General features: G+C 41.7%; 1 protein-coding gene across 3 annotated transcripts in view; it reads left to right on the top strand.

Moving 5' to 3' along the window:
• The window catches only part of tnnt2b (troponin T type 2b (cardiac)), a 31,275-nt gene extending 9,947 nt beyond the window's left edge, over positions 1-21,328 (top strand). The window contains exons 1-11 of one of the 3 annotated variants that reach the window (XM_034287425.1): positions 3,289-3,345; positions 6,856-6,882; positions 7,033-7,057; positions 7,143-7,206; positions 7,358-7,474; positions 7,658-7,735; positions 13,646-13,747; positions 13,845-13,957; positions 14,371-14,461; positions 16,655-16,695; positions 21,112-21,328. In XM_034287425.1, the coding sequence (XP_034143316.1) occupies positions 3,318-3,345; positions 6,856-6,882; positions 7,033-7,057; positions 7,143-7,206; positions 7,358-7,474; positions 7,658-7,735; positions 13,646-13,747; positions 13,845-13,957; positions 14,371-14,461; positions 16,655-16,695; positions 21,112-21,151 (726 nt within the window). In that variant the 5' untranslated portion in view covers positions 3,289-3,317 and the 3' untranslated portion in view covers positions 21,152-21,328. Of the gene's footprint in view, positions 1-3,288; positions 3,346-6,855; positions 6,883-7,032; positions 7,058-7,142; positions 7,207-7,357; positions 7,475-7,657; positions 7,736-13,645; positions 13,748-13,844; positions 13,958-14,370; positions 14,462-16,654; positions 16,696-21,111 lie in introns of those variants that run through there. The other 2 variants (XM_010899255.4, XM_010899254.4) reach the window with 2 other exon arrangements.
• Positions 21,329-23,404: the final 2,076 nt, after the last annotated feature.

Genomic DNA, 23,404 nt, shown 5'->3' with positions numbered 1-23,404 from the left:
AAAATTGCTACATTAAGTTTGCAGACTTTTCAAGGGAGTTTAAACAAAGTAAATGTGCAGTTTAAATAAAAACTGTCACTTTTCATTTCATCCTGCTATTTTAGACAGAGTACTGGGACCTGTGTGTGTATGTTGGGAGGGGGGCTCCGAAATGAGAGAGAGAGAGAGAGAGAGAGAGAGAGAGAAAATAAATAATATATCTGACTTTACTGCCACTATTTACACATTAGGTGTTTCAATCAGAATGATAGTCAAACAGGAAATGTCCCTGTTTTTCTCCCTTTTTGGGGATAATGTTCCCAGTTTTGATCTCGGACGTCTGGTCACTTTATATCATGTCATGTCATGTCATCATCTTCCGCTTATCCGGGGCCGGGTCGCGGGGGCAGCAGTCTAAGCAGGGATGCCCAGACTTCCCTCTCCCCAGACACTTCCTCCAGCTCTTCCGGGGGGACACCGAGACATAGTCCCACCAGCGTGTCCTAGGTCTTCCCCGGGGTCTCCTCCCGGTGGGACTGGACCGGAACACCTTCCCAGGAAGGCGTTCCGGAGGCATCCGAAACAGATGCCCAAGCCACCTCAGCTGACCCCTCTCGATGTGGAGGAGCAGCGGCTCTACTCTGAGCTCCTCCCGGGTGACCGAGCTTCTCACCCTATCTCTGATCGCCCAGCCACCCTGCGGAGAAAGCTCATTTCGGCCGCCTGTATCCGGGATCTTGTCCTTTCGGTCATGACCCAAAGCTCATGACCATAGGTGAGAGTAGGAACGTAGATTGACCGGTAAATCGAGAGCTTCGCCTTGCGGCTCAGCTCTTTCTTCACCACGACAGACCGATACATCGACCGCATTACTGCAGAAGCTGCACCGATCTGTCTGTCAATCTCCCGTTCCATCCTTCCCTCACTCGTGAACAGGACCCCTAGATACTTAAACTCCTCCACTTGAGGCAGGCACTCTCCACCAACCTGAAGTGGGCAAGCCACCCTTTTCTGACTGAGGACCATGGCCTCGGATTTGGAGGTACTGATTTTCATCCCGACCGCTTCACACTTGGCTGCAAACCGTCCAAGTGCATGCTGAAGGTCCTGGCTTGAAGGGGCCAACACGACAACATCATCCGCAAAGAGCAGAGACGAAATCGTGTGGTCCCCAAACCTGACAACCTCCGGCCCCTGGCTGCGCCTAGAAATTCTGTCCATAAAAATTACGAACAGAACCGGTGACAAAGGGCAGCCCTGCCGGAGTCCAACATGCACAGGGAACAAGTCTGCCTTACTGCCGGCAATGCGGACCAAGCTCCTGCTTCGGTCATACAGGGACCTGACAGCCCTTAGCAAAGGACCCAGGACCCCATATTCCTGAAGCACTCTCCACAGGATGCCGCGAGGGACACAGTCGAATGCCTTCTCCAAATCCACAAAACACATGTGGACTGGTTGGGCAAACTCCCATGAACCCTCCATCACCCTGTAGAGGGTATAGAGCTGGTCCAGTGTTCCACGGCCTGGATGAAAACGACATCCCCAGTTGAGGTCAACAGCTGCCCACCTCTACTGTAAACAGCGTTGGTAGGGCACTGTTTCCCTCTCCTGAGGCGCCGGATGGTTTGCCAGAATCTCTTCGAGGCCAGCCGATAGCCCTTCTCCATGGCCTCACCGAACTCCTCCCAGGCCCGAGTTTTTGCCTCCACAACCACCCGGGCTGCAGTCCGCTTGGCCTGTCGGTACCCGTCAGCTGCCTCAGGAATCCCACAAGCCAACCAGGCCTGATAGGACTCCTTCTTTAGCTTGACAGCATCCCTTACTTCCGTGTCCACCACCGGGTTCGGGGATTGCCGCCTCGACAGCCACCGGAGACCTTACGGCCACAGCTCAGAGCGGCCGCTTCGACAATGGCGGTGGAGAACACGGTCCACTCGGACTCAATATCTCCAGCCTCCCTCAGGATCCAGTCAAAGCTCTGCCGGAGGTGGGAGTTAAAGATCTCTCTGACAGGAGACTCGGCCAGACGTTCCCAGCAGACCCTTACAGTACGCTTGGGCCTGCCGAGTCTTTCCAGCTTCCTCCCCCGCCATCGGATCCAACTCACATCCAGGTGGTGATCAGTTGACAGCTCCGCCCCTCTCTTCACCCGAGTGTCCCAAGACATGTGGCCGCAGGTCAGATGACTACGACAACAAAGTCGATCATCGACCTGCGGCCTAGGGTGTCCTGGTGCCACGTGCACTGATGGACACCCTTATGCTTGAACATGGTGTTCATTATGGACAAACTGTGACTAGCACAGAAGTCCAATAACTGAACACCGCTCGGGTTCAGATCAGGGGGGCCGTTCCTCCCAATCACGCCCCTCCAGGTGTCACTGTCGTTGCCCACGTGGGCGTGGAAGTCCCCCAGTAGAACGATAGATTCCCCAGTCGGAGCACTTTCCAGCACCCCTCCCAGAGACTCCAAGAAGGTTGAGTACTCTGCACTGCCGTTCGGCCCGTAGGCACAAACAACAGTGAGAGACCTATCCCCGACCCGTAGGCGCAGGGAAACGACCCTCTCGTTCACCGGGGTAAACTCCAACACATGGCGGCAGAGCTGGGGAGCTATAAGCAAACCCACACCAGCCCGCCGCCTCTCACCATGGGCAACTCCAGAGTGGTGAAGAGTCCATCATCTTTCAAGGAGTGTGGTTCCAGAGCCCAAGCCGTGCGTAGAGGTGATCCCGACTACCTCTAGTCGGAACCTCTCAACCTCACGCACAATCTCAGGCTCCTTCCCCGCTAGCGAGGTGACATTCCAAGTCCCTAGAGCTAGTTTCCGTGTCCAGGGATCGGGTTGTCTAGGCCCCCGCCTTCGACTGCCGCCCGATCCTCTCTGCACCGGCCCCTTATGGTCCCTCCTGTGGGTGGTGAGCCCACGGGAGGGCGGCCCCATGTCGCTCGTTCGGGCTGGGCCCGGCCGGGCCCCATGGGGAAAGGCCCGGCCACCAGGCGCTCGCGAACGAGCCCCAACCCCGGGCCTGGCTCCAGGGTGGGGCCCCGGCTGCGCCATGCCGGGCGACGTCACAGAACACAAGATTTCTTTCATCAATAAGGGGTTCTTGAACACTTTATATCATATATCAGAATATTCTATTACTGTTAAGCCCACTATGAATATTAAAATACGCCGAACCATGTGTCCTGTATCATAGCTACATGTATGACCTTTGCAGCATACGCGTGAAAATCAGTGAGGTATTCACTGAGGTATGATTAATTAAATGTGCTGACAGCTCATTTCAGCCAAAACAAATTACACTGAGTGGAGCAGCTGACCGATCCAAGATGGCGGCCCCACAGCTCGTCAGCGCCAGTAGGTAGTAGCGGTCGATGCGGCGTCTACTCTTTATTATGTCTATGGCTGCTAGCGTGTACACCGAAAATTTCCGCATGTACATTCAAAACCCTGTACTTCCTGTAGGGGCGGGGCTGGAGGGTGGGCTAAGCCCGGAATGTATTGTGATCCTAGGAATGCCTCTGCTCAGAACAATGATCAGGCCATACTTTCATACATGTCTTCATTAGGTGAATTATGGAATTTATCACAATATTTGAGGAGGAAAGGATGATGGTGGCTGCATCAAATGTTTTACCCATTTGATGTAGCCACCTCAACACTGTAGGCCATATAATTGCTCTGGACCTCAGAAAAGTGTGATCATTGGTTATCATTGGCTGCTGACGACATTGTCTTTTAGCTAAGAGTGCATCTGTTTTGCGTTTTGAAAATATATCGCTAGTGGCTTTAATAATCACAGATTACGTCCACGCTGGTAAAACTTTGTGTGCTGGAGTTCGCGTTTGCAAACGTGCATTTGCATGCGTGGGGTTTGCAAATTGCCCGGCCAGCCTGGCTCAATGCGGCCAGAGCCAAACTCGTTTTACCTAAATAAAAAGCAAGTCTGTTGTTCCTTGCAACAATGTCAGTAGCTTGGCTCAAATATAGCATAAATACAGCAAAAAGTGTTACAACACGTGCCCATACCACTTAGGGCCGTCACAAGAAATGTTATGACAACAGTCTTTCTGAACAACATTTAGATTCTAAAATCATGTTTCCAATCTCAATAAAGGTGTTTTATGCTGATGTTAGAAACGTCTCAACAAATACCACGCAAATTGTGTCCGTTTCAATCAGCCCAGAGGTGCAGCAGAGGGTTTTACAGCCCTGCTGAAAGTTATTGGCGCAGATAATTTCCTGAAAGTAATTTGCTTCTTAATTTCATTATGTTTAAACCCAGTTTAGAATTGTTTTGCAATGTAACATTATGTAATTTCACAATATTATTAGTGAATGATGAACGCGTTTCAGTCGCCTATATTTGTCGTATCAACAATGATCTACAAAAGAAAAAAACAAGCCTGTGTAAAATATTTTTACTGGTATTGTAAGTCGAATTTTGTCAATTCCAGCCATATTTTCTAATGAGATAATCTGCATTAAACTGCACATGTTGGTTTTCTGTTGTCTCCTAATTTTACAGTTTACGCTTGATAGCTTTCATAGAATAGGACTCTATTAAACAATGATGAAGATGAAAAACCTCTATGTTGCCTTTCTTAGAAAGGCCTGAGTATGGATTAGGTGAAATATTCTGAGGCTAAGAGAGATTTCCCATTTTAGTCATTTAGCAGGCATGCTTATCCGGAACTTTTCGGCTGGGATGGGTGCGTTCAAACAGGTCACAGAAATATTCTAATCTGGTTTAGAACCACTGTCCCTCTGGGCTTTCCGCAGTCCCCCATTGGTCTTATCATGTCTTTATTTATGTCTTACCCCTGCACTTTTTCACATGCCTGTCATAACCTCATTGTTGTTATACCTGCATTTCACTTGCACATGCTACCTTGCACCTTCAATTTGCCTGCACTGAATTTAAAATTGCCATTGTACTTGCATTCTTGTTCATACAGTGGATATAAAACGTCTACACACCCCTGTAAAAATGCGAGGTTTTTGTGATGTAAAAGAATGAAACAAAGATAAATCATGTCGGAACTTTTTTCACTTTTAATTTGACCTATAAATATGAACAATTCAATTGAAAAACAAACTGAAATCTTCGAGGGGGAAAAAGGAAAAATAAAAACCTTACAATAACCTGGTTGCGTAAGTGTGCAGACCCTCTTATAACTGGGGATGTGGCTGTGTTCAGAATTTACCAATCAAATCCAAACCCATGTTAAATAGAAGTCATTACACACCTACCATAATTTAAAGTGACTGATTAATCACAAATAAAGTTCAGCTGTTCTAGCTGTTATCCTGACATTTTCTTAGTTGCATCGCAGAGCAAAAGCCATGGTCTGCAGAGAGCTTCCAAAGCATCAGAGGGGTCTCATTGTTGAAAGATATCAGTCAGCAGAAGGGTACAAAATAATTTCCAAAGCATTAGATATACCATGGAACACAGTGAAGACAGTCATCATGAAGGGGAGAAAATATGGCACAACAGATACATTACCAAGAACTGGACGTCCCTCAAAAAGTTATGAAAAGACAAGAAGAAAACTGGTCAGGGAGGCTTCCAAGAGGCCTACAGCAACATTAAAGGAACTGCAGGAATTTCTGGCAAGTACTGGCAGTGTGCAACATGTGACAACAATCTCCTGTATTTTTCATATGAATGGGCTATGAGGTAGGGTGGCAAGACGGAAGCCTTTTCTTACAAAGAAAAACATCCAAGCCTGGCTGAAGTTTGCAAAAACAAACATCAAGTCTCCCAAAAGCATGTGGGAAAATGTATTATGGTCTGATGAAACCAAGGTTGAACTTTTTGGCCATAATTCCAAAAGGTATGTTTGGCGCAAAAACAACACTGCACATCACCCAAAACAACACCATATCCACAGTGAAGCATGGTGGTGGCAGCATCATGCTTTGAGGCTGTTTTTCTTCAGCTGGAACCAGGACCTTCGTCAGGGTGGAGGGAATTATGAACAGTTCCAAATACTAGGCAAAAAAACCTTCAGGCGTCCATTAGAAAGCTTAAGATGAAGAGGAAGTTCATCTTTCAGCACTACAACGACCCAAAGCACACATCCAAATCCACAAAAGCATGGCTTCACCAGTAAAAGATTTACGTTTTGGAATGGCCCAGCCAGAGCCCAGACCTGATTCCAATTGAACATCTGTGGGGTGATCTGAAGAGGGCTGTGCACAGGAGATGTCCTCGCAATCTGACATATTTTTAAGCTTTTGCAAAGAAGAGGGGGGGTTATATTGCCACATCAAGATGTCCCATGCTAATAGACTCCTACCCAAAAACACTGAGTGTTGTAATAAAATAAAACAGTGCTTCAACAAAGTATTAGTTTAAGGGTGTGCACACTTATGCAACCAGGTTATTGTGGGTTTTTTATTTTTCCCCCTCGAAGATTTCAGTTTGTTTTTCAATTGAATTGTTCACGTTATAGGTCACATTAGATGTGGAAACAGTTCTGACATTATTTATTTTTGTCTCATTCTTTTACATCACAATAACCTGGCATTTTAACAAGGGTGTGTAGACTTTTTATATCATCTGTACATATGCTTAATATACTTATACTTAATAAATTTCTCCCCTCCCCTATTTGCCTTCATTGCTCATTTAGAATTGCCATTTGCACTGCATTTGCCTTCATTTGACATCTAAATATTCCAGTTGTTACATACACTATACCTAATACTTGTACATTTACTGCCATCTTCTATTTACACTTCTGGTTAGATGCTTACTGCATTTTGTTGTACTGTACTCGTACTCGTACTGTTCAATAACAATAAAGTTTAATCTAATCAAATAGTTGACATTTCATTGACCCTGCCATCTTTTACCAGATGCAGAGGAAGAGCAGGAGGAAGGAGGTATGGAACAGTTTATGAATCAATTCCTGGATATCCAAAAGGGGTGGAGGGTTGTGAAGTTAAAAATAATATTGTTTAGTTAATTGTTTTGCAATGCTCTGTACATTTAATTGTGTCACTAACTGAAACCTCCCTTTCCAACTCGGGAAGAAGAAGGAGAAAAACCTAAACCAAAGTATGTATACTATCCCAAAAATAAAATATGGATTCCTTATACTCGAAGGGGAAATTAGAAACGTGGTATTTTATATCCTCCACAGACCAGCCTTCTTGCCTAGTCTAGTACCACCCAAAATCCCAGATGGAGAGAAAGTGGATTTTGATGTAAGTTTACCTCACTGTAGGCACACACGTACAGTATATTGAATAAGAACTTTCATTGTCTGGTAGTAGGTAGAAGTTAAGGAAGTATGTCCTCCCTGCTGACCAAGCCTTTCTCTCTGACCTCTCACATTTGAATCGGTTGTGCCTGTAGGATATCCATCGCAAACGTATGGAGAAGGATCTGACTGAATTGCAGACTCTGATCGAGGCACATTTTGAGAGCCGCAAGAAGGAGGAAGAGGAGCTCATCAACCTCACGGATCGTATTGTGAGATACATTGCATTTCATTATTCTACTCTTTGATATGTCACTGCTTTGTGTGTACTTCCTGTTAAAAATATGTACTACGGTTATGGTTCCCATGACACAAAAAATTTATAGGGATATCTTTGGAATGGAAATAGTTGGCATTTCATCTCTCACCTTCTCCAATATACATCTGGATCATAGGAAAAGCGCCGGTCTGAGAGAGCAGAGCAGATGAGAATCAGATCGGAGAAAGAAAAGGAGCGTCAAAACAGAATAAACGTAAGTATCCTCATCAGAACTCAAATATGGGCATGGGACAGCATGGGAAACTGTGTAGATCATTTTTACACCGCATTAGTTTAATTTAGATTAACAAGAGTGCATTTAGAATATATACATTTACAGTGCATTTAGAAAATATTCAGACCTCTTCACTTTTCCCCCATTTTATGTTACAATCTTTTTTTTAAATGATCTTTTTTTATTTCCAATTTAATCGATAAGGCTATAATGTAACAAAAATCATGTGATGTGGTTTAAATACTTTTAATATGGTACAATGTTACAATGTAGGTACAATGTAGATTGTTGACCATGACTTTCTGAGGCAGTGTCGGACCTCTGCAAATACTCTGTGGTAACTGTTGTCAAAAAACAAAGCAGCAGAGATATTTAGTAACAGGAGGTGTTTTTAAACACGTTATAATCATTCTTCCTCAAAATTATTGAATATCAGTCTGCCTGCTTGCCAGCAATATTTCTTAACAATAGCTCTATTTGATCAGATGCATATATAGCAGCAGCTGGAAGTTTGTAAAATTTGTTGAAATTAATGTTAGCTAACATTTTGTCTCTGGTAAAAAAATAAATAAATTGAAATTAGCCTTTTTTTCAATGTAGTACCGTAATTCCCTGTTTATAACCCACACTGTGTATTAACCACACCATTAATTTTATATCTTTGTGTGTATACAAACCTGAGTATTAACCGCACCCATATATAAACCACATTTGCCCGGAGAATTGGCCTATGGCAAAACCCCTCCCCCAAACAGTCCTTGTCCAATCCTACCTTAAAAAATAGTCATTGGTTGAAGAAGGTCTGTCAAGCTTTCGTCATTAAAGCTCAAAATTGAGAAACGGTGTGTCTTTGCTACGGTAAAACCAACAGCAGGTATCCGAAAACTTTTGAGGGGGGAGTCATTTATAGTTACTTCTTTTGGGTTGTTAAATGCTTTAGTCAAAATATATACATAGTTGTTCATTAGGGAGAAAAAAAATCTAACGCTGACACCATAGTTATTTGTGCTAACGTGATCATTAATATGACTTATGTGCTACTACTATATTAGCGAGATAGCTAGCTACCTATAATATTAGCTTGTTATGTCGGGGCACTCATAGGCTTAACGTTAACAGGTGACTTTCTGCAGAAGTTAATGATGTTGACTGATGAAAGAGTGATATAAAAATGACATAAACAGAATTTACCCGTCAGTGCAAGAGCATGACTTGTTCACAAGGCTGTGGTGATCGCATTTGAGTTCATGGGGTTTGTCACTCTTTGACTGAAATCTGTATGCTTGTTTCAATTATTGTGTCCCCTTCCTTGTTTATTTGAGTATTGTGAACATATACTTCCATTGCATATTGCAATGCCTCAATCGCGGAGGTATTACTCATCAAAATAATCACTTACACTTACCAGTAATATTCTACTTTTCCCCTCCGTGCTTGGCTGTTTACAATAGTTGCTGCTTACAAAGAAGCGCAACTTGATGGGCATATCAGTAATTAAGATAAGCAAGGCTTTTGTTTAAAGTTATAAAGATGGAAAAGGATATAAAAAGATACCCAAAGCCTTGCAAATGCCAGTCAGTACTGTTCAATCACTTATTAAGAAGTGTAAAATCGGGAATCTCTTGATACCAAGCCAAGGTCAGGTAGACCAAGAAAGATTTCAGCCAAAATTGCTAGAGGAATTGTTCGGGATACAAAGAAAACCGCACAGATAACCTCAGGGAGAAATACAGGCTGCTCTGGAAAAAGACGGTGTGGTTGTTTCATGGAGCACAATAAGATGGTACTTGAACAAAAATGAGCTGCATGGTAGAGTTGCCAGAAAGAAGCCTTTACTGCACCAATGCCACAAAAACCCTGGTTACAATATGCCCGACAACACCTTGACACAACTCACAGCTTCTGACACACTGTAATTTGGAGTTGCGAGACAAAAATAGAGCTTTATGGTCACAACCATAACCATGTCTGGAGAGATGTCAACAAGGCATGGGGAATCTTGTTAAAATTGATAGCAAGATGAATGCAGCATGTTATCAGAAAATACTGGCAGACAGTTTGCATTCTTCTGCATGAAAGCAGCGCATGGGACGCCCTTGGACTTTCCAGCAGGACAATGACCCTAAGCCCAGTTGACCCTACTCCAGTGGTTACAGCAGAAATAGTGAAGGTTCTGGAGTGGCCATCACAGTCTCCTGACCTTAATATCATCGAGCCACTCTAGTGAAGATCTCAAACATGCGGTTCATATAAGACGACTAAAGATTTTGCATGACCTGGAGGCATTTTTCCCAGACGTATGGGCAGCTATACCACCTGCAAGAATTCGGGGCCTCATAGACTAATACAAAAAGACTGCATGCTGTCATTGATGCTAAAAGGGGCAATTCACAGTATTAAGAACTAAAGGTATACAATATTTTGAACAGGAGTCAGTAATTATTTTTCTTTATTGCCATGGTTTGTTTTATGATTTTGCCATTCTATGATGACCTACAGTTGAATGTGAGTCCCATAAGAAATAAAATAAATGTGTTTTGCCTGCTCACTCATGTTTTCTTTAATAATGGTCCATATATTACCAATTCTCCAAGGCTATGCAGATTTTGAGTACAACTGTACATTGTGTATTAATATTATACATCTGTCATAGGGCACTACCAAAATAAAATATGTTTTTGAAAACCTTGTAACCTTAATTGTATCATATACACTCACCTAAAGGATTATTAGGAACACCTGTTCAATTTCTCATTAATGCAATTATCTGATCAACCAATCACATGGCAGTTGCTTCTATGCATTTAGGGGTGTGGTCCTGGTCAAGACAATCTCCTGAACTCCAAACTGAATGTCAGAATGGGAAAGAAAGGTGATTTAAGCAATTTTGAGCGTGGCATGGTTGTTGGTGCCAGACGGGCCGGTCTGAGTATTTCACAATCTGCTCAGTTACTGGGATTTTCATACACAACCATTTCTAGGGTTTACAAAGTATGGTGTGAATAGGGAAAAACATCCAGTATGCGGCACTCCTGTGGGCGAAAATGCCTTGTTGATGCTAGAGGTCAGAGGAGAATGGGCCGACTGATTCAAGCTGATAGAAGAGCAACTTTGACTGAAATAACCACTTGTTACAACCGAGGTATGCAGCAAAGCATTTGTGAAGCCACAACACGCACAACCTTGAGGCGGATGGGCTACAACAGCAGAAGACCCCCACCGGGTACCACTCATCTCCACTACAAATAGGAAAAAGAGGCTACAATTTGCATGAGCTCACCAAAATTGGACAGTTGAAGCCTGGAAGAATGTTGCCTGGTGTGATGAGTCTCGATTTCTGTTGAGACATTCAGATGGTAGTGTCAGAATTTGGCATAAACAGAATGAGAACATGGATCCATCATGCCTTGTTACCACTGTGCAGGCTGGTGGTGGTGGTGTAATGGTGTGGGGAATGTTTTCTTGGTACACTTTAGGCCCCTTAGTGCCAATTGGGCATCGTTTAAATGCCATGGCCTACCTGAGCATTGTTTCTGACCATGTCCATCCCTTTATGACCACCATGTACCCATCCTCTGATGGCTACTTCCAGCAGGATAATGCACCATGTCACAAAGCTCGAATCATTTCAAATTGGTTTCTTGAACATGACAATGAGTTCACTGTACTGAAATGGCCCCCACAGTCACCAGATCTCAACCCAATAGAGCATCTTTCGGATGTGGTGGAACAGGAGGATAATATGTTTTCAATGGATGACAGGTCTGGACTGCAGGCAGGCCAATTTAGCAACCAGACTCTTTTACTACAGAGTTATGCTGTTGTAATACTTGCAGAATTTGGTTTGGCATTGTCTTGCTGAAATAAACAAAGCCTTCCCTGAAAAAGACATAATCTGGATGGCTACATATATTACCCCAAAACTGGTATATATTGTTCAGCATTAATGGTAACTTCACAGATGTGTATGTCACCCATGCCATGTGTACTAATGCACCCCCATACCATCACAGATAATGGCTTTTGAACTGTGCACTGATAACAAGCCGGATGGTCTCTCTCCTTTAATTTGGAGATCACAGCGTCCATGATTCCCAAAAATAATTAAACATTTTGATTTTTCAGAAGAAAGTTCTTCCATTTCACCTCAATCCATCCTAAATAAGCCTGGAGATGCTGGTGGCGGTTCTGGATCTTGTTTATATATGGTTTAATCTTTGCATGGTAGAGTTTTAACTTGCATTTGTTGATGCAGCGACGTACTATGTTCACAGACAATGGTTTTCAGAAGTGTTCCTGAGCCCATACAGTGATTTCCACTACAGAATCGTGACAGTTTTTAAAGCAGTGCCATCTGAGGGCCCGAAGATCACGGCATTCCAATATTGGTTTCTTGTCTCTTACATAATATAGATTTTTCTGGATGCAACTTTTCTTTGCAATTTCACGTTAAGGAACGTTATTCTTAAATTGCACTATTTGCTGGCACTGTTTGTTTGTGCAGTCTTTCAAAGAGTGATGAACCCCTCCCCATCCTCGCTTCTGACAGACACATCCTCTCTAGAATGATCTTTTAATACCCAATCATGTTACTGACCTGTTGCCAATTGACCTAATTAGTTGTGTGGTATTCCACCAGGTTTAGTTGTCTTTTGTTGACCCTGTCCCAGCTTTTTTGAAAAATGTTGCAGGCATCAAATTCAAAGTGGGCATATATTTTTGAAGGAATGATAACTTCAGTTACAACATTTGATATGTTGTTTTTGTACTATTTTCTATTTAATATAGGGTTTAAATTTTTCTGTTTAAATTTCTATTTTACACAAGTGTAAGTGATCTCAAACTTTTGAGCGGTAGTGTAGTTCTGACATAGCCTGGAGGTATGTTTGTGGTCATTATCTTGCTGTAGGATGAACGTCAGACCAACTAGGTGCACACCCGAGGGTATTGTGTGGGGCTGCAAAATGCTATGGTTGCTTTTTTGGTTCATGGTGCCACTTACTCTGTGCAAAAGAGCCCCATACCATCACACTTCCTCCTCCATGATTAACAGTTGGTGTCACACACTGAGGAATGATCATTTTAATAATAAGTTAATAAGTTACTAAAAAATACTGCAAAATATGTAAGGTGCAAGGATTGTCCAGTTGAGGATTATGTGTTTGTGTGGGGAGAGTTATAGATTTATCCAGTTGAGGTTGTGTGTATATGTGGGGAGCGGGCTATAGTCAGTTTGGCCCCTGGGGCATGTTCATGAGGCCTACTGCTATAGGAAATAAACTTTTTTTGGCGAGAGGTTTTGGTCCTGATAAACCTCAACCTTCAATCAGTGGGGAGAGTTCTGAATATCAATGTAGATATGGAACACTGTTTAATTTCTATGTTTGTCCTATGACACTATTTGACATGTGAAATACGCATTTAATATGACTTGTCAAATAACAACACCTTTTAATAGATTGTTGTGTGATATTATAGGCGGGAATTCTCATGTTAGCTTTTGTTTGTTACAAGCCTGAAATTAATGAAACTGCAGTCATTTTCAACATTCTTAGGTTTGATTTCAATCCATGTGGCCAGTAATTTGTTCTAGTGAGATCGAAACTCAGATCATGAAAATAACTAAATAACTAACTAAATAAGCTAACTAGCTAGCCAACTATCTAACTCTGTTGTACTACAGCAGCAGCTCATCCCTTGACAGGGCAAGGTGTTGCATGCGGATGTTTTCAACTCATCAAGATTTGTGAGCGCTACACTTTCTCTTTGCAAGTGTAAATACAACTTTGTATTTACATAAAACATAGGTATATTAATGAAATTGCAGTCACGATAATTGTCATTATATGACTTAGTAGAAATTATTGTACTTTTCTCTCTTACTTCCAGGAGGAAAAAGCACGGAAGGAGGAAGAGGAGTTCAAGAAGAAAGCTGAGGATGACGCCAAGAAAAAAAAGGTCCTTACCAACTTGCAGTTTAGTGGGTACAAGGTAATAGTAATGATCCTAAAACCACCTTTCATCACCAGTCTGGAGTTCTACCAGAGTCTAATGAATATCTTTACATCAAAATATACTGTAATTGCAGACAGAAAAGAAAGGTGGGCCAAAAAAGAAAACTGAGCGAGAGAAGAAGAGAGCAATATTAAGTGAACGCCGGAGGGAGCTGAACATTGACAATCTTAAAGAGGACAAGCTGAGGTAATGTTGAGGAGAACGTTCGACTGCCATTTGGCACTCGCAATTCAAGTTGAGAGGTGCATTCTCCAATAATTAGTATGTACTAGTATGTATTAGTATGTACAATCTTACCCCTACCAGACATATACCTGCTCTCTCATTGTGCTACATAAAGCTCCGGAAAATATTCAGAGACCACTGAACCTTTTTCTTTACTTTCCAAAAAAGCTGAAAAGGAAAGTTTTGAGTGAGGAACAGAAGCGTTACATTTGTAGTGGTCTCTTAATTTTAACCCTTCTGTTCCTCACTCATTCCTTTTCAACTTTTTTGGAAAGGAAAGGAAAAGCTGCAGTGGTTTCTTAATTTTTTCCAGAGCTGTATGTAAGTTTATCCACACTTCCCTATTGTCCATTGTTTACTTCTGATCCTTATAGAGAAAAGGCTTCTGAACTCTGGAAGCAGATCCATCAACTTGAAGCTGAGAAATTTGATCTCCAATACCAACACTCCCGGCAGAAATATGATGTAAGATAATGCCACTATCTTGCCGTTACCTAGAGTGGGGAGAACAAGTATTTGATACACTGCCGATTTTGCAGGTTTTCCTACTTACAAAGCATGTAGAGGTCTGTACATTTCAACTGTGAGAGACGGAATCTAAAACAAAAATCCAAAAAATCACATTGTATGATTTTAAATAATTAATTTGCATTTTATTGCATGACATAAGTATTTGATCACCTACCAACCAGTAAGAATTCAGGCTCTCACAGACCTGTTAGTTTTTCTTTAAGAAGCCCTCCTGTTCTCCACTCATTACCTGTATTAACTGCACCTGTTTGAACTTGTTACTTGTATAAAAGACACCTGTCCACACACTCAATCAAACAGACTCCAACCTCTCCACAATGGCCAAGACCAGAGAGCTGTGTAAGGACATCAGGGATAAAATTGTAGACCTGCACAAGGCTGGGATGGGCTACAGGACAATAGGCAAGCAGCTTGGTGAGAAGGCAACAACTGTTGGCGCAATTATTAGAAAATAGAAGAAGTTCAAGATGACGGTCAATCTCCCTCGGTCTGGGGCTCCATGCAAGATCTCACCTCGTGGGGCATCAATGATCATGAGGAAGGTGAGGGATCAGCCCAGAACTACACGGCAGGACCTGGTCAATGACCTGAAGAGAGATGGGACCACACTCTCAAAGAAAACCATTTGTACCACACTACGCCTTCATGGATTAAAATCCTGCAGCGCACGCAAGGTCCCCCTTCTCAAGCCAGTGCATGTCCAGGCCCATCTGAAGTTTGCCAATGACCATCTGGATGATCCAACGGAGGAATGGGAGAAGGTCATGTGGTGTGATGAGACAAAAATAGAGCTTTTTGGTCTAAACTCCACTCGCCGTGTTTGGAGGAAGAAGGATGAGTACAACCCCAAGAACACCATCCCAACCGTGAAGCATGGAGGTGGAAACATCATTCTTTGGGGATGCTTTTCTGCAAAGGGGACAGGACGAATGCACCGTATTGAGTGGAGGATGGATGGGGCCATGTATCGCGAGATCTTGGCCAACAACCTCCTTCCCTCAGTAAGAGCATTGAAGATGGGTGGTGGCTGGGTCTTCCAGCATGAAACACACAGCCAGGGCAACTAAGGAGTGGCTCCGTAAGAAGCATCTCAAGGTCCTGGAGTGGCCTAGCCAGTCTCCAGACCTGAACCCAATAGAAAATCTTTGGAGGGAGCTGAAAATCCGTATTGCCCAGCGACAGCCCCGAAACCTAAAGGATCTGGAGAAGGTCTGTATGGAGGAGTGGGCCAAAATCCCTGCTGCAGTTTGTGCAAACCTGGTCAAGAACTACAGGAAACGTATGATCTCTGTAATTGCAAACAAAGGTTTCTGTAACAAATTTTAAGTTCTGCTTCTCATGCAATAAAATGCAAAATAATTACTTAAAAATCATGCAATGAGATTTTCTAGATTTTTATTATAGATTCCGTCACTCACAGTTGAAGAGTACCTATGATAAAAATTACAGACTTCTACATGCTTTGTAAGGGGTAAAATATGCAGAATCGGCAGTGTATCAAATACTTTTTCTCCCCACTGTACATGTATAGGACTGGACAAAGGATATTTGCATGCCAGCAGAGCCCGTAAGAGGAGCATGGCTCATTAGAATGCCTGGAACAGAGTCAATGCAGTATCAAATGCATGCAAACCTGCTATCATCGGCTTCCACTTGTGCATACATTTCATGTGAAACAAAAATATTGACTTAGGCCAAGGATGGGCAAACCTGTTCCTTGTTCTGCAGAGTTTTAACTAGGCCAGCTGGCAATATAAGCAAACTCATTGATCAGTTCAGTAATTTCTTAAATTCTGGACTAGGCTGAATCTGCATTTGAGGAAACTGAACAGCTGCAGCTCTTCAGGACCAGGGTGGCCAAAGATTCTAGGCCAACATTTATACAACAATAGCCTTAACATATCTGGTTTCTATAAAGAGGCATTCGTAGAGATTTATACTGCTTTTGCATGTTTTGTAACACTAATTCCCATTACCACAAAACTGCATCATAATTGGAGTTTATCCAAGAACTGAATGATATGGTTGTATGGATTTGTCAGAAATGCATAGATAAGTCACCTGGCAGTGATTCAGTGTGTGTATACTAGGTGTATGTATTTACTGTCCAAACTCTGATTTATACAGGTTACCGTGCTTAGGAATCGAGTCAGTGATCATCAGAAAGTGTGAGTACAAAAGACATGCTGTACTGGAAATACTTATACACACATGCAGCACTTCCATTACCCCTATATCTTGTGCCTTTTTAAATTGTATACGGTTAGGTCTGGAAATATTTGGACATTGACACAATTTACACAATATTAGGCTCTGTATGCTACCACATTGGATTTGAAATGAAACCACTGAGATGCAGTTGAAGTGCAGACTTTCAGCTTTAATCAAGGGGTTGAATAAAAATATTGTATGAAATGTTTAGGAATTGCAACCATTTTTGTACACAGTCCCCTTATTTCAGGGGCTCAAACGTAATTTGACAAATTAACATAATCATTAATAAAGATATATTTTTTATACTTTGTCGAGAAACCTTTGCAGGCAATGACTGCTTGAAGTCTGGAATGCATGGACATCAACAAACGCTGGGCTTCCTCCTTTGTTATGCTTTACTATGCCTTTACTGCTGCTGTCTTCAGTTTTTGTTTGTTCGTGGGTCTTTCTGCCTTAAATTTTGTCTTCAACAAATGAAATGCATGCTCGATCAGGTTTAGATCAGGTGATTGCCTCGGCCGCTGCAGAATATTTCACTTCTTTGCCTTTAAAAACTCCCGGGTTGCTTTTGCAGTATGTTTTGGGTCATTGTCCATCTGTAATGTGATGCGTTGTCCAATCAACTTTGCTGAATTTGGCTGAATCTGAGCAGACAATATATCCCTATAAACTTCAGAATTCATCTGGCTGCTTCTTTCTTCTGTCACATTATCAATAAACACTAGTGACCCAGTGCCGTTGGAAGCCATGCATGCCCATGCCATCACACTGCCTTCACCGTGATTTACAAATGTGGTATGCTTTGAGCCGTACCAAGCCATCTCCATACTTTTTTCTTCCCATCATTCTGGTACAGGTTGATCTTAGTTTCATCTGTCCAAAGAATGCTTTTCCAGAACTGAGCTGACTGTTGCCAAAAAATATGTTTTTTGGCAAATTTTAACCTGGCCTTTCTATTCTTGAGGCTTATGAATGGGTTGCACCTTGTGGTGAACCCTCTGTATTTGCTCTTGTGAATCTTCTCTTCATGGTAGACTTGGATAATGCCTACCTCCTGGAGCGTGTTCTTCACTTGGCTAGATGTTGTGAAGGGGTTTTCTTTACCATGGAAAAGATCTTACAATTATCTACCACTGCTGTCTTCTGTGTACATCCAGGCCTTTTTGTGTTGCAGAGTCTTTTTTTTTTCTCAGAATGTACAAAACTGTTGATTTGGCTACTACTAATATTCCTGCTATCTCTCTGGTGGACTTATTTTTTTTGCAGCCTAAGGATGGCCTGTTTCACTTGCATTGAGAACTCCTTTGACCGCATGTTTTGTATTCACACAACCAATTCCAAATGCAAATGCCACACCTGGAATCAACTACAGAACTACATGCTTAATGAAGGAATAGCCCACACATGTCCATGAAACAGTTTTTGAGTCAATTGTCCAATTACTTATGGTCCCTCGAAAAAGAGGGGTCTACATATTAAAGAGCTGAATCCTTCCCCTAATTTGGATGTAAATACCCAAACCCTTCCTCCAATTTGGATGTAAATACCCTCAAATTAGAGCTGAGAGAATGCACTTAAATCCCATATTCATTCTTTAACTGTAACTAGAATATATTTAGGTAAACAGCCAAAATAACAACACTTGTGTCAGTGTCCAATTATTTCCAGAACTACTGTAACTCTTGGTCCAACATATTCTGTCTAGTTTTCTTCCAGCAGTGTTGAAGCGGTTGATAATATCCTGCTAAGACTGATAAGCTCCTGCCCCCTCCTGTCTTTCCATCCCCCCCCACCCCTCAGCCTAATCCAAGTTCTTTGAACTTTCATAACAGCTGCCAGCTGATGCTGAGAAGGGTTGGTGCTGTGGTACATCCAGTGTGCCAAAATCCAGATAACAAAGGTCTAGGATTAAAATAAAGCAGCGTAGAGCAGTTTACCAAAAAAAGCAAATACAAGCTTGAATGTTGAATTGGACACTACTTTTACACACACAAAAACATGCATGCACCTGGAATCCAGCTAAGACATTTTCTTTTGGATGTGGGAATTTATGCAGTTTTTAAACATTCTGAGAACAGAACTGTTTGCCTAGAAGAAACAAGGAAAAAGTATACCAGATAGTACGAAGATTAAATCGAGGCCCTCAGGAGTTTTAAAGTAACAATCCTTTATTGTGTTGGCCTGATCATAATTAAAACACGGAACACATTTGGCTTGCACTTGCATCATTGTGTGTGGATTTTATTTAATATAAATTTTCCTTCTTTCATCTTGATTATCTCCATTCCAAGAGCACTGGTTTTTGGTAGTTTGACTACTGTACCTTGGAATACCTGAAGAGCTTTTACTACAATAGCTTCTTCAGTGAACATATTGCCTGTTCTTGGAATGAGGCTGTTTTCCGGGGGGAAGTTTGATTTACTCCAATAGATGTTTGTTTACTAGAACTTCCTTTAAACGTTCAGAGTACATTTCATTGAGACTACTGATAGCACCACCACAATATGTTTGGTTTCGTTTAACTGCAATCTCTGCTAAGACAAGTGTTAATTACTTGCCCTTAGGGATTAATTAAGTAAACTCATTTCTTATTTTATTGTCATGCAAGCATCAGTGAGATTCTAATCTATTTTGTTTTATCACAATTCTATAGAATTAGTAAGGATGGAGCAAGCATGCTAATTCTTATTTTTCACACATAAAAGCTATTTGTTTTATCCTATTCAAAAAGACCATACTTCAAATGACGTTTTGTTGATGCTGACAATATGGGTATATGCTTTGAACTATTACAGAACTGGTTTAATTTAAAGGGGCCGTATGTATGATTTTTTGTTTACTAACAGCATAAATTCAAGCATAAATTACACACCCGTTTTAAATGCAGTGTTAGGGTTAGTACACCCGTATATTTACCGTCACATAAAATGGCTAAAATGTGCAGAATAAATTAATTATAAAAAAAAATATTGAAAGTAATTAATTATTAAAAAATGTAAGAGAGTAACTTGAGAGAGTCCAGTATTCCATAAAGATTAATAGCCTAGTCTGGTGTGGTCTTAACCATAGAGGTGTGTGGCAACACATTGTGCCAAGATCAAAAGACCTGGGACCCTCAGAAGAAAGATAATTAATGCCCATTATTCGAGGTTACAAAGTACATTATTCCACCATAAAATACATTTTCTAGACCACTGGCAATCTACATTGCACTAGTCTTCCAACCAAATTCAGGCAAAGAGCTGACCGAAAGCAGCTCATAGAAGTCTCTAAGAAAACCAAGGTAGCATGAACAGATATCTCTTGCCACAATCAGTGTTGAAGTGCACGAGTCAACTGTTAGAAAGAAACCAACCTGGCCTACATGAAAGGTCAGGCAGGAAGATCTGCACTCAAAAAACTATATCAGGACACCTCCTACACCACAACCAACCATTGCTTGAATTAAAGGGTATTTTAAAAGAAAAGAAAGGGTACCCTTTTAAGAAATCCCGACCTCAAAAGTGACCGATTGATGTGTTGTAATTCTTGGGAACACAAAAATCATGCATGTTATTGTTTTTCTATTTAAAATGCATACAAAAATGTACTACTAAAAATTATCTTTCAAAACCTGGAAAATACGCTATATGGAATCGTGATATGTTTATTTGGCCCACTGGGATGTCTTGTCGGGTTCACTCAACAGAGTAACTACATAAAATGACTATGCAGTTATTTAAAGGGTCAGATTCAAGCTCTGTGAATTTGCTTAATCCCATACCCATGACACATTGCTTTCCAAAGCCTTCACTGGCTTGCCCCTGCGAGGCATCACATTTAAAAGACCACCGCCAGGGTATGGGGATATGATCTACGACATGCTACACATGCCGGGGGGCTTACACGCATGCCTCTACATGGCTTTATGGCTAAATGCAAAGGTTAAAATAAAAGTAACATACTGTTGACCACAAAGCAATGCTGGGTGTGTAGATATTGTTTAGAAAACTCGGGATGTGTCCTCTTGTGGGTGGTTTCCAAAGTAGCGTCACCCACACACCTCAGGGATTAGACTGATACAGCTGTCCTGACTGCTCATACTGATTAAAATACCTTACAGTACATGTTATGTTTTTATTGTCTCAGTACATCTGAAAAGGGTAAACAAATTGCTGTGTGTAAAGACATGTTTTCTTATGCCAAGATTGTTTTTTTTTAATTAAGTTTCTGGAACTATTTGGTTTACAGTACAGGTATTATATTGTGTTTTTCTACTCATACCTTGTGTTAGCAAACTGTCAAGTGTTATTTTAGGTCTGGATCAACATGGAGACGTGCTTGTTTTGTGGTAGTTGATATAAAAGTGCTCACCTTTTCTCTCTTCTCAGTACCAAGGGCAGCAGGAGCAAACGGGGACTGAGGAAATAGTGTTTGCTGATCTGACTTAAAACAGAAGAGTCCTTTCCATTCATACCCACCTTACCCAAAGGACATTCTCTGCTGAAAAGGAAGAATTGTGTGACATAATGGAATATTTTTCTGACATATTTCAAAGTAACTTCATATTTTCGTATTATAGGAAAAAACATGTCATAATAAACCATTAAAGGATTTCCTTGAAAGTCTCTTCACTTGTGATGAGCAATACCATAGAAGTTATTGCTCATTATGGCATTTACTTTCATTAAAGATACATTCAACTCTGATATACTCAAAGTGTGTCAACTCTGAAGTTTCAGACAGTAGATTACCTTTATCTGCTCTGTCATTGTGACCAAACCCCTATTTCTGTGCCCTTGCCGAGTTGGTGAGAACCTCAAGTATCCAGTAATCAGGACTAATGCGTTACACATTAAAAGACCAACCACACCTTCCTTGAGAACCATGATTATTCCAACCTGGTTGTGGTTTGTCAAAGCTGCCAAAGCTATGACCTAGTTAGTTACTCATCTTGTGTAGTTTTTTTCCTCTTCCCTTTATTTAAAACGTTAACAACATTGTAAAAGTAGCAATTGGGATATTTGCCTGGTGTAGTCATTGACAACCGGAACTGTAACAAATAAACTCTCATGCTAAAAGTTCATACCTCAGCCACCAAACGTTTTACTCAAAACCACCCACAAATCAACACATGACAAGGAAAAACATTGCTTGTTGAAAGAACACAAAAAGCCGTACATTTCTTAAAGCTAGTAGTTCGGTAAAAGACGTAACCTGCCCAAAAAACTGTTTGCTTCCTCTGTCAGGACAAAAGACATGATGACACAAGATGGTCAGCTTGGGCAAAACATGCAACCAGAAAGCCTGTTTGTCTGTTGCTGCAACCTGAATCTATCAATCAAATGTATTTATAAAGCCCTTTTTACATCAGCAGCTGTCACAAAGTGCTTTTACAAAACACCCGGCCTAAAACCCATGTCGCAAACAACACTAGTGTTGAATTTCAGTGGCTAGGAAAAACTCCCTAAGAAGTCAGAAATTTAGGAAGAAACCTAGAGAGGACCCAAGCTCAGAGAGGTGACCAGAGTACAAATTGTAATAATTAATAAATGCATGTGGGCTGAGTCCAGAATCTATTTAAACTTAGTCCAGGTCAGAAGCATGACCAGATGGACAAGGACAGGGACAACACAGGGGAGGGGGAGGTTTCAGCACAGTGGCAGCTGAAATCAAATTTAGGAACATTTTGAAAATGCATTCCTTATTTCTACAAGGATTTACAGTGGAGAAGGAGAACTGACCTTACTCCCCCAGCACAGTAATATAGCAGCGTAAGACTTTGGGGCAGTGACAGAGGGGTCAGGTGACACTGTGACCCTATTTGGGGGAGGGCCCGGACAGGGCCCAACAGGCAGGAAATCAATCCACCCACATTGCGAAGCACCAACCGCAACCACCCTGAATGAGGGCAGAGTATTGCCAGCAGAGTACAGCCAATTGCACAAGTGCACAACATCAAGCCAGTGACTCCACCCCCTAATGGCATTGGAGGGAGGCCATCCCAGTGGCGACAAGAGCCCACCTGGCAAGACAGCAAGGGTGGACAGTAACAAGCCTTTCTGGTCACCTTCAAGGTTAGACTACCCTGGGCTAGACTACACTTAATCATAGACCATGCTGTAGAGATGAGTCTTGAAATTTTGCACTGAGTTTGCATTTCTAAATTTAATTGGCAAATCATTCCACAGTAGTGGAGCTCTTTGAGAGAAGGCCCTGCCATTGGCTGTTTGTAAAGATATTCTAGGTAGAATTAAAAGGCCTGCATCTTGCGATCTAAAGTTACATGTAGGTATGTATGGCTGGATCATTTCAGTGAGGTAAGTAGGAGCAAGTCCATGTATTGATTTATAGGTTAACAGTAAATCCATAAAATCAGCCCTAACCCTAACAGGCAGCCAGTGTAAAGAGCCTAGTACTGGAGTAATGTGTTACATTTTTTAAATTCTATTTAGGATTCTAGCAGCCATGTGCAGCACTAATTGAAGTTTATTTATTGATTTGTCAGGGAAACCGGAAAGAAGAGCATAGTAGTAATCTAATCTAAAGGTAACAAAAGCATGGATTCGTTTTTCTGCATCAGTTTATGATAGAAAGTTTCTGATTTTTGCAATGTTTTGAAGATGAAAATAAGCAACTCTTGAGACATTTTATATGTTCATCAAAGGAGAGGTCAGGGTCAAG

Source organism: Esox lucius, chromosome 17 (assembly GCF_011004845.1).
Source record: "Esox lucius isolate fEsoLuc1 chromosome 17, fEsoLuc1.pri, whole genome shotgun sequence".
Lineage (NCBI taxonomy): Eukaryota > Metazoa > Chordata > Actinopteri > Esociformes > Esocidae > Esox > Esox lucius.
This window is presented reverse-complemented; position numbering and strand designations above follow the sequence as displayed.